At 58.7% G+C, this 11,007-nt stretch overlaps 2 protein-coding genes across 2 annotated transcripts; one reads left to right on the top strand and one right to left on the bottom strand.

Annotated features, from left to right (window-relative positions):
• Window positions 1-1,148: 1,148 nt before the first annotated feature.
• Window positions 1,149-5,043, bottom strand: DICSQDRAFT_151660 (uncharacterized protein). The gene is made up of 13 exons (XM_007360712.1): window positions 4,867-5,043; window positions 4,593-4,728; window positions 4,088-4,540; window positions 3,950-4,033; window positions 3,516-3,888; window positions 3,381-3,452; window positions 3,292-3,320; window positions 3,174-3,237; window positions 2,972-3,108; window positions 2,831-2,917; window positions 2,608-2,771; window positions 2,054-2,547; window positions 1,149-1,989 (listed from the first exon to the last, which is right to left on the bottom strand). The coding sequence occupies exons 1-13, from the start codon at window positions 5,003-5,005 to the stop codon at window positions 1,291-1,293; spliced, it is 2,931 nt and encodes a 976-aa protein (XP_007360774.1). The 5' UTR covers window positions 5,006-5,043; the 3' UTR covers window positions 1,149-1,290.
• Window positions 5,044-7,489: 2,446 nt separating this feature from the next.
• Window positions 7,490-10,323, top strand: DICSQDRAFT_46271 (uncharacterized protein; the record flags this gene model as incomplete). The annotated part of the gene is made up of 5 exons (XM_007359766.1): window positions 7,490-7,753; window positions 7,832-8,528; window positions 8,610-8,667; window positions 8,724-9,957; window positions 10,045-10,323. The coding sequence occupies 5 exons, from the start codon at window positions 7,490-7,492 to the stop codon at window positions 10,321-10,323; spliced, it is 2,532 nt and encodes an 843-aa protein (XP_007359828.1).
• Window positions 10,324-11,007: the final 684 nt, after the last annotated feature.

Genomic DNA, 11,007 nt, shown 5'->3' on the forward strand with positions numbered 1-11,007 from the left:
CGAGGTGGTCTCCGTGGCGAGGTAGACGCACCTAGTTCCGGAGCTTGAAGTATCATATCCTTCCAGCGAAGGATCGTATGATCCTTTGGGCTCGGGTGCTCCATCGATGAAAAATTCGACAGGGACGTCGGGCATCCCGCACTCCCAGTTCAACCCTACTGTGTTCGATACATCCTCAGGATCAATGAAATTCCTGCAACCCCAGTACTGCCAAAGGACCTGGATGCTGCGGGAGGTAATGTCCATGTTATACACGTCTCCGTTGAGCATGATCTATTCCGATCCCAAACCTCGTGAGCAGGGAACGAATAGAACCGTATCATATCTATCACTCACCCCACCTTCGTGTTGAATCTTACTGGCGGTGATCACTGAGCCCTCAGACGGAGGGGATTGGACGTCTGGCAGGATGCAGCATCCAAAGCAACCGATGAAGGCGATGACTGCGAATGACAGAACAGCCAATATCTGGATACGGGTGGAGAGTCCACATTTCGGAAGTGTGCAGCACATAGTGGCCCGGAGAATATTGTTGTCGTAGGCGAGAGAAAGCTGCTTGGGCTCGTAGGGGATGCCGTGGGTGGGGCGAGACACGAGGGTTAAAGCCTGCACAAGCTAGCTGCAGCATGCGCAGTTCGCCAATTGAGCTGGCTTTTTGCACTCAATCAGGCTGTGTCTGCGCTTCCTTCGACAGCCCAATCATCCATGGAAGATCTCGGCCATGATGCATGTTAAAATCTTATCGCAATCAGCTGTGGGGAGATTCTGGACAGGAGACCAAACGAACCCTGAGAACAGCAACTTTAGCTATGAGACCATACCAGCCTCTAGTACTGGGAAAAGGACGGGCATACTGGAGTAGTCAATGATGCAGCAGCGGGCGATGACTAGGTAATGGGATAGACAGAAGGGAGGCAACATGTCGTGGCTAGCGTGAGAGCACACTTACGGCGACGTCACTGGGACGGTACTTGGTTCGATGAGATCTCGCCGTCCAGCGGCACTGCCTCAGCGTCGGCGCAACAAGTCATGATTAGCCAGGCAGCAACATCACTACTAGTGTTGGACCAGCCAATGTTTCGAGGAAGAACATGTGCACCGGACCATGAGAAAATTGGAAATGTGGCGGACAACCGTGACAAGATTCCCTGACCACCTGGAGGTCGAGGGCGGATGTCGGTCGTCATCTGAAACCATTGTAGACAAACAAGGCAAGCTGGTGCAACTCAACCACTTTCCCGACCTTTGGAAAAAGGCACACGAATCCGTATCCACCTCTACTCTACATGCTCACGCCCAAGTCACCGTCGTATCCCCGTTCAGGTCCAATCCCAAGTTTTTCAGCACCAATCTCCCCAGCCCTTCGTCGAACTCCCAATCCGCCACCTGCAAGCTCTTATAGTTCGCCTTCACCGCCCCCGGCTTGCTGCTCCCCACACCCAGAATCGTCACAGTATCGATAGTCTGCCCCACATGGAAGTTCCCAGACGAATGGATCGCAAGCCGCCCCTCACCAGCCCTGAACGTGAGCGTCGTGTTCGGCGTCGGGGGCACGCTCTCCCCGTCATCCACGTACGCCGTGCCGAACGCGTGCCCGCCCTTGTCGAGGGTGACGAGCAGCGAGTACGGCCCCGCCGCAGTCTCCGTGACGGTGTAGCCCGGCTGCGCATAGAGCAGAATTGCAGCGCCGTCCCTGACGTGCACGTTGATGTGCCCGAGCGGCGCGTCGAGCGTCACGTTCTCCCCTGGGGTCGCCGGCACGTCCACTGCCTCGTGCGTGTACCAGTCCCGCCAGACGGTGTTGCCGCGCCCAGGGAAGACGCCGGCGACGGAGGAGACGTTGGGCGTGAGGACGGGCGTGACGAGGATGTCGCGGCCAATGAGGAACTGCGTGTCGATGCCGAAGAGCTCGGGCTCGTCTGGGAACTCGAAGAACAGGGCGCGGACGGGGGGCGTCCCCCGCAGGGAGGCGTTCGCGAAGAGGGCGTACTGTGATAGTAGATCGTCTTATGTCAGCAGTCATCAATCCGGACGGTAAGATGCGGCAACGCACCCAGTAGGGCAGCATGCTGTACCTCACAGCAATAGCCGTCTTCGAAGCCTCCGCAACGCTGTCCCACCTATACGGCTCCTGCGAGATCGCGCCCAGCTCGTTGTGGTTCCTGTAGAACGGCACGAACGCGCTCAGCTGCATCCACCGATTGCACAGCTCCTCGTCCGTGTTGTCGTTGAACCCGCACGTGTCCGCGCCGACCATCGGGATCTGGAAGAGCTGGAACTGGAGCACGCCCTGGATGTTGTAGCGCAGGTACGCCCACTTCGAGTAGTTGTCGCCCAGCCAGTGGCCCGTCCACTTGCCCGCGGACGCGAACGTCGAGCGCGAGATCATGAACGGGCGCTTGCCTGGGTGGATGCTGAGCAGCGCGAGGTGTGTCGCTTTCTCCTCCATGAGACCCCAGAGGTTGTGCGTGTCGATCTCGACGAGCCCGTTTGCGTGCGTTGCGTTCGTTGCGATCGTCTTCTCGTCAAGGTCGTTCAGGCCGAAACCTGGAAGATGCACAGCACGAATTAGTGCAATGCAACCTGGCGATGTGCGTCGGAACATACCGTTGTGGATAGCGTACGGCGGATGGTTGAAATTTACTTGCTTCTCCTGGCCAGCACCAAGACCGCGCTTGACGATGGTGTTCTCCGTGTTACCATTGTTGCCGAACGTCGACGTACCGTTAATGGTCATGTTTCCGCTGGGTCCCCAGACCGTTGCGTTGTACCTAGACAGCGCGATTAGCCTGCTGCAACGCTCTTGTCCTTCCAAAAGCCTGCAACTCACCCTTCGGGGAAATCGGTGACGAGGTCGCCAGGCGTTCCCGGCAGAAGGACCGGTGTTGGGGGAATAGACAGGTCTACACCCGTTCCACTACCGGGGACATCAAAAACGATTGTTCTCGCGTAGATCCATGAACGCGCTCACCAAGAGCCAGTGCAGAACGACGAGACCTCGTTCATGTCGAGCCAGATACCGGAGAACGCGACGCCGGAGTCTGACCAGTTCTTGAACGCCTCGGTCCACACGGCTTCCGTGTTTTCTGCGAACCAGTCTGGGAAGACCTAGCATCGCACATGAAAAAAAAAATTGACGCAAAGCGAAGTGATAGTGTGGCCATCATGCTCACGGTGTACCCAGGCCAGACCTGGCCGATATACGTCGACCCGTCGGGGTTCTTGATCCAGATATCCCTAGAAAGCGCATGTCAACGCGCACATACAGCTGGTGCGTGTGTTGATCCTCACTTCTCAGTACCCCGGGTGAAAGTATCGTACTACACGTGACGTCTGTAAGCTTCACGACGAATCCAGGCACATAGTCGAAGGCTACGCACGATGTCGGTGTCGTTCACTGCGTGCGCAATAGCAGCATCGACGATCGGGATGTAGTGCTGGTTGTTCGCGCCCTGCCCCCGCTCCGTCAGACACCCGCGCCCTTAACCCCTCTCCAAGTCAGCGCAGCGACTCACCAGCTCCTCGATGAACGCCCTGACCTCGTCAATCGGGAAGCTCACCGGGTCCGTCGTGAAGTCGCGGAACGCGTGGTACAGGTCGATGTCGTTCCACATCGTCTCGAGCGGGACGCCCGCCGCGCGCATCTGCCGCACCTGCTCCCGCGTCTCGTTCACCGTCGTGTAGCCCCACCGGCACAGGTGGAAGCCGAAGCCCCACAGCGGCTGCCACGTCGGCAGCCCGACGAGCGCGCCGTACTGCTCGACGACCGCCTGCGGGCCCGGGCCGGAGAGGAAGTAGAGGTCGAGCACGCCGCCGACGACGCGGTACTGGATGAGCGAGACGGGGGAGGCGGGCGGGGTCTGGAGGAGCGTGTCTGAGCCGGCCGCACTAGAGAGGATCCGGGCCGTTACACCGCCTGTCGACATTGGAAGGAAGGAGCGATACGTACTTGAAGAGGAAGACGCCGTGTGACTGGGACTTCTTGGTCGTCTGGTTGAAACGATGCTCGAGGTAGATAGGATGCGAGCCATAGCTAGGAACGACACATGAGGGTTGCTCTGCACGCATATAGCCACCTCCAGCTCACATGTTCTCGTCCACGGGGTCAGCGGCGTCACGAGCCCACATGGTTTGTATAGTACCCGGGCTCCCGTCCGTGCCGACGTCGCGTCGGAAGCCGCTTGCAGCGACGACCTCGCCAAGGCCGTACACATTCGCGTCCAGAGGCAGAGCCGACGTCAGCTGCAGGTACTGGTCCTCGAAAACAAGCGGGAAACCATCGAATCCAGTGCTACTATCAGAAGCATTGTTGGGCGGAATGGGGGTGGGAGGGAGAGAAGATATGCGCGTATCGAAGAGAGGCTGCGCGTCGGGCTCTGAGCGGCGGGTGATCCAAAAGGCGAAGGGAGAAGACTCGTAGTTGAAGACCAGGTCCGAGGAGTGCTTCAGAGAAGGATCGTCAGAGCCCGAAGCAAGTTCAACGGCCGATGTGGGGATGGTAAATTGCGCTTTTGCGGTGTCGTAGATGTTCACGTGCAGTCTAAGCAGGTGAGTCCGATGTGGCGGTGCTGAACAGGAACGCGCAAGCGTACCGAGTCTGAGTGTCGTAAGTGACTTCCAAGGTGAGGTTGGCGATGTCATGACCAAACGCGTTGCATGCAGGCCCGGCCAGACTGAGCGCCGCTGTGAGACCGGCTTTTGTCTCGTGCAGAGAGGAAAGTGTATAGCCTAAAGCACGAGGGTGGTGTTAGTGCGCCAGCTTCTACTCCGACCTTCTGGTCTGTGACAGCATGGAAGGGAGGGGTATTTCTTTCTATTGGTACCGACCACCGTGTATAGCTCCTGTCTAGTAGCAGCGGAACGTACCTGGACATGTCGACACATTCCCCGAAAACGTCTCCTGCGTCGCAAACACCTCTGCTGTGAATGACGATGTTAGGAGGGACAAGTGGTCTCGTGCGGCGCGCCCCATAAGCAGGACGCCGCCTAGGAAGGTCGCAAGCATGGCAAAGAGGAGCCAGCGAAGGAGACGGTGGAGGAAGCTGAGGTCGTCGCGGGACACAGGCCGCACGCCCAGCTCTGGATCTTTATAGGAGCGAGCGTATAGCGCCAGGTTGATGGCCATGGCGCAGTGGACGGGATAGCCGGGGCCGAAGAAGCACAGGGAGTAGTCAGGCGCACCGTCGACGCCACCTTCTTGAGCCGCAGAGCTGTCGGGAAGCGCGATGTGTCTGAGCGTTTACGTAGACGAGCGCAGGGGGGCGCGCAGTCCCATGACGGTGGCCGCAGATCGTGAGAGGATACATAGAGCGATGCTGGCGGGAGGCTGACTGATCCATTAGGCGTCCGTGAGCGACGACAGTCGAGTGATAGGATGCGTAGAGTACCCAAAGGCGAATGCCGCTGTCCACGACGCGTGAGAACCTGCCCTAGAGCGCCCCCGCGTTTGGTCACCGCACCGCTCTTCGAACTTCAATGCTTTGCCCCGCTGTGGACTGTCAAACGTTCGACAGCTGGCCCTGAGCAAGACTCCAGTAACATCGATTCATCCGTGAACGCTGTCTTCTCGAAGGCCTACGAGTATGCGAGACTCTGCCTCTCCATGAATCCGAGCGCATCAGGTGAATCCAAGCAAGTGGAAGAGATATGGTCGCAAGTCTGATTCAACTTTTCTTTATTATAAGAAGTCTCTGCAAGGCTGGCTAACAACGTTCTTGGAGCAAGGCCCCAGACTTCACAACGCGCTACTATGTCATCCGCTCGGGACTGTGCCTCCAACTCGCGTTCTCGTCCTGTCAACCCGCAACGAGGGCCAGTTTCCACTACTACATCTTTGAGGATTGCGTCTCGGATCTAGTGCTGATACACAGAGGCCCAGAGCGCGCGTTGCTTCTAACAACGAAACCCTATTCACTCAGCTTCGTCCCTCCCGCGAGTGATGGTCACTCCCAATCCTCGCGCACAGAAACCCCCTTACGTACACGCCGATACCTCACGGACAGCCCTCACGGAACGCTCTCCTCTAGTTAAACACTTCGACTCTCCAATCATTCGAAGCTACAGGCGCGCTCTGCACACTCGAACTACAACCGCCGCTAAGAGACAGTAGAAACGCATGCATTCGCGGATGTGGCGTTCAGCAATTATGACGCTCTCGTGCATCCTTCAGGTCCGCTCCGTTTGCTTCCTACGACCGAAATGGGCGGCGGCTACAACCGCCGGTGTCTAAGCACTGGCAACTAATTTGGTATCCAGTAGCCCTGCCCAATGTCTCGATCACCTATGCATCGTGGGTGACCCTTGTCAGTCGGCGCGCCTTGATCATACATCCAGTATCATGATACCGCTCACGTCTTGTGTCGGGACTCTGGACACTCGTGACCCATCGGCGCAAGCCATCCGCTTCTGTGAATGTGAACTGTGACATTGCATGAGGCCGAGGCTGAGGCTCCTTGTTTTCAACTTGTACACAACGAATGCCATAGCAAACCGTTGCCATTGCTTATTCCCCTCCCCTGGAGCTACTCGGTGCAACCTTGCGAATAGCGCCCCGAAGCACAAGGTCACTTCGTCACCCATTGGCCGCAAATGGCTATCGATTAAGCCCAATTCGAGACTGCCGCCACATCACAGGCCTAGGAGATGCTGGCCGAAGTGCGCGAGCTCTTCGGTCGACCGTGCCTCGTCGCCCCTAAGTAAAAATGGTGGTTGTATGGGCTTGCTAATCTAGGACAACAGTCGAACAATTCATTTTGAGCAAACAGTCAGTACACGGCTCAACCAATGGTGTAGGTACTTCTCTTTCCCACAACAGGATGATCAATTTTCACAACCGTGGAGCCTCGGATATGTGGTGTCGTCATGAAGGCATCCTGTTCAAGTTCAGCTCTCCAGGGCACGGGCATGTAAGACGATCTACTCGTTTAAGTCGCATTTTAGCCAGAGCACCCTAGAAAGCATAATAATGAACGTATTTGTTGCAATGAACCAGGAGCCTATAAGCAAATTTAAACTTGATCGCTGCTTTCAGTTCGATATATGATGGTATCCATGTCCTTGTGGTTATCCTTAGGTTGCGGATGAGCCTTGGTTTCGTGCGAAGCAATACTTACTACCGGATAAAGTCCATAGACTCCTCAGGTCCATTCCTATACAGGAGCTTCTGTATAATCCCCTCTCTGTCCCGGCAGATCGCTCTGCAGCTGGGGACGATGTTTGTAAGGAGCTGCCCGAAGGAGGCAGTAGAGTTTTCGTCCCGGGAGACGCCGAGGCGTGGGTAAGTGGTAGAGTCGCATACTGCAGTCTCAGATACGTCCGGACCGTACCTCCTTCGCTCCTTCGGCCCTGAGTCCAGTCTCTGTCTCCACACTCACATTCCCTCCCCCTCTCCGCTGGCGTCCACCACACAACCATGGCGCCGTCTTCCCTCTCAGCGTCCTCGTCGTCCATGGTATCTCTCACAGACTGCACGGACGACCCTGCCATCGACATGCTCCCCACCCCTCCGTCGACTCATACCTCGCGATCGACATCGCCTGCCTGCCCGGCCCTGGGCCCGGATGCCGATCTCGTAGACGCGGATACCTCAGAGACTCCCTCTGCTGGCAAGAAGAAGAAAAAGAAGAAGGCGAAGAAGACCGGGGCGAAGGCCAAGGAGCCCGCGAACGGGACGGCGAACGACACAGAGCGCGACCGTCCTCCGGTCCTGTGCATAAGCCGCAACAAGCATTGGCGTTACATCAGCTCCTACCACGTACGTCTCTCTAACATAGAACCTGGCGGTTGACACGAGCGGTCCCCTCTGATTGCTCTTCACTTCGTCACCCCATAGGGGCCCTGGCTGCAACTCCCGCTCGAGCTGCTCGAGTCTCTCCTCCTGCTCAACGTCGACCCCGCAACGCTGTCTGCGGCTGACTCCAAGCTCCCCCCACTTCCCTCCCACCCCAGCGCACACCCCCACCTCCACACGAACGGCCATAGTCACCGCCACAACCACGGCCATGACCACGGTTTCGGACACGGGCACGGGCACCCCAAGCAGCGCGACCGCGGCTTCGCGTCCCTCGCAGACTACTCGCCGCCCGACTCCCCGCGCAACGCCTTCGCAGCCCTCCCTGCCCCCTATCCCTTCCCTGCTCCCTTACCGGGCCAAGCGACGCCCCCGCCCATCGACCCAGGCGTCTTCCGCTCCGTCACGCACATCCGCCGGCTCATCGACGAGGCCGCGGAGCTCTCGGTGCGTGCGAGCTCCGGGCTGTCCGCGGCCGCGCTCGGCTCGATGCGCGGCGCGGGGACGATGAACGGGAACGCGTGGGCGACGGCGCAGAGCTTGGGGCTGGGCATGAACCCCCTCGGGGACGGGGGAGGCAGGAACGTCGCGATGAGCGCTATGCGCGTGCACAGGCTGAGGGCGCTCGCGGTGCAGAAGCTCGCGGCGGCATACAGGACGGACGAGATCGCGTCGAGCGTGATGGTTATGCAGGGAGGGAGCGTGTTTGACGACATCGCGGAGAGGGTGCTGAAAGTTGGTGCGTTGCCGTTCTTCCGCGTTCCGTATACGAAAACAGTATGGGGGCAAGTCGGGCTGAGTGCGCGCCGTTGCATTGCAGACCCTAACGACGTTGATGCACGATACGTGCACTTCTTTCACGAGAAGATACCCTCCAGGTTCGTCGGCGAGAGGTGTACAGCAGCTGTCAACCCTAACACATCATCGCACATAGGCAACTGGCTGAGTCGACTTCGACCCAGGTGCTTGACGAGCTCATAGCAACAAATTCGCATAGATTGGAATTCTATCGTACACGAGGTATCGTCCACTGCTTCCGGGACGAGTACGCGCTTGCGGCGAAGGACTTTACGCACGCAATCAAGGAAGCGCGAGTGCAACGCAAAGCCCGGAATGCGCATCTCGGCAGCAATTTGAGCGATAAACAGCGAGGAAAAGGTACAAAGAAAAAGAAGGGCAAGGCTGGAGGGGGAAGGACCAACGGACAGGCACCTCCCAATGGAACAAGCGCGAGTGCAGGAGGGCCGGACGGGCTGAGCACCGAGGGATCCGACGGCGACGGCGTCCTGCTCCATCCATCTGTGTTGCCAGATGCTCCCGACCCTATCGAGCCCCAATGTCTCTTCCTCCGCGCCGCGGCATACCTCCAGCATGCCGCCTTCCTCATCGAGGAAGCCATCTTCAAGGTGGAAGGCATCCGCAAGGTACCGTCGGTCGACGGGGCGGAGATGCGCCTGTGCTACGTCGAGAACGCGCGGTATGGTGGGACTGAGATCGGGAACCCAGATGGACCCCTTGGCAAAGTGGACGGGCCGAAGCTGCAGGCGTACCGCGCGGTCTTCACGGACGCGGCGTTCCGCGAGACGATCCTCACGCTCGTCAAAAAGAGCATGCGCGACCACAAGCAGTTCCTCGCGCACTTCGACACGCTCGAGGGGCCGCCAGGGTACGCGGACGCGGACATCGCGCAGCGCACAGAGTACGCGTTCCTCCTCTCCGAGTCCCTCCGCCCCGGCAGCCAGAGCGCGCCCCCGCCGGTGCCGGACACTCCGCCCATGTTCACGACGTACCACCCGCTGCTCGTCGAGTCGCACTTCAGCATCCTCCTCTGCTACCTGATGCTCGGGGACTTTCCCGGGCTCCTCCCCGCGTTCTCGCGTACCGCCGCCCTCGTCGACGGGCTCGAAGGCTACCCAGTGTTCCTACCCCCCCGCTCAATGGCCCAGGCCGAATTCATCGAGATCCTCGAGCGCCTTGCTGGGGGGTGGCGCAACGGCGTCCAGCCGCACTCGCTCAGTCGCGCGAACTCGAAGCAGCTTGCCATCGAGGCGCCCCCACGCTCCCCGCGCTCGCCGAAAGCGAAGGAGGTCAACCGGATCCCGACGCCCCCTTCGCCGGAGCTCGGCCACTCCAGGGCTGGGTCATCAGGCTCGACGCACCTGCTCGGCGTAAACGGCTCGAGTTCGAGCTCTGGGACCGGCTCAGGTTCCAGCGCAGGCTCAAGCTCCGGCGCAGCAAAAGGGCCACACCTCCAGCCTCTGCCCTCCCCAGGCCCGACCGCGGACGGCGAGCCACCTCGCAGCCCTGAGGAAATGTACGAGGCGCTGGACGCCGCACGGATCCTGCTCGCGCCGGTGGTGCAACGCCAGCGGGAGAAGGCGGAGCGGGCGGCGGCGGAGAAGGGCGGGAAGGGTGGCGGCGGCAAGAGCAAGAAGCCGCTCAACATCAACATCCCGCTGCACGGGCCGCGGGTCGAGATCGTGCTTGCGTGGATGGCGGCGGTGTTCTTGTGCGAGTTGGACACGGTCGCGTGAGCGAGGATCGGAGCGGACAGAGAGCGGCGTGTATCCGTTGGTAGATTGGTAGACTGTATTGTTGTATTTGCGTAAGGTCTCTACCCGGGTGACGCATATCGATCTCGATATCTCTCTCTTGTGGCCATCGCTACATGTGTATTGTGGGTACTCTACTCGAGATAATATTAGGGGTAGTCAAAGATGGCGTTTCGGAGGACGGTTCGACAAGCGATTCTGCAGCGATTCGGTGGAAGGGAATCGTCCTGGATTCGTGTGGGCACTTTGACCACCCCACGTTTCTACGGGTCGATTCCAGGATAGATTCTTGAGTCGGTCAGGCCTTCGGGCGTCTGTGATATCAGAATTAGGTAATCTATGCATCCTCGCGCGATGGTTTCTCGACGTGTGCCGCGTTGTTCTTCCCCCTACTATGCCTTGTTACAGCTCTCGGGCCCGCATAGCGAATATATTCAGTTTACCAAGACACGACGCACTCAATTCCCGGTCTTTGTGCTAGAGCCAGCAGCAGGTTGCCAGGTGAGACGGCCGGACTTTCTGAAAGGAAGGGCTTTCGGTCTGGTTGGACATTTGAAGGTGGAGGGAATCTGTACACCAGTGATTCTGATTAAAGTAGAGAAGCCGCCAGCTTCAAGTTGCAGTAGGGTCGCTCGTAAGACAAACCCCAATAATAATTTGACATAT

This window comes from Dichomitus squalens, assembly GCF_000275845.1.
Source record: "Dichomitus squalens LYAD-421 SS1 unplaced genomic scaffold DICSQscaffold_1, whole genome shotgun sequence".
Classification (NCBI taxonomy): domain Eukaryota; kingdom Fungi; phylum Basidiomycota; class Agaricomycetes; order Polyporales; family Polyporaceae; genus Dichomitus; species Dichomitus squalens.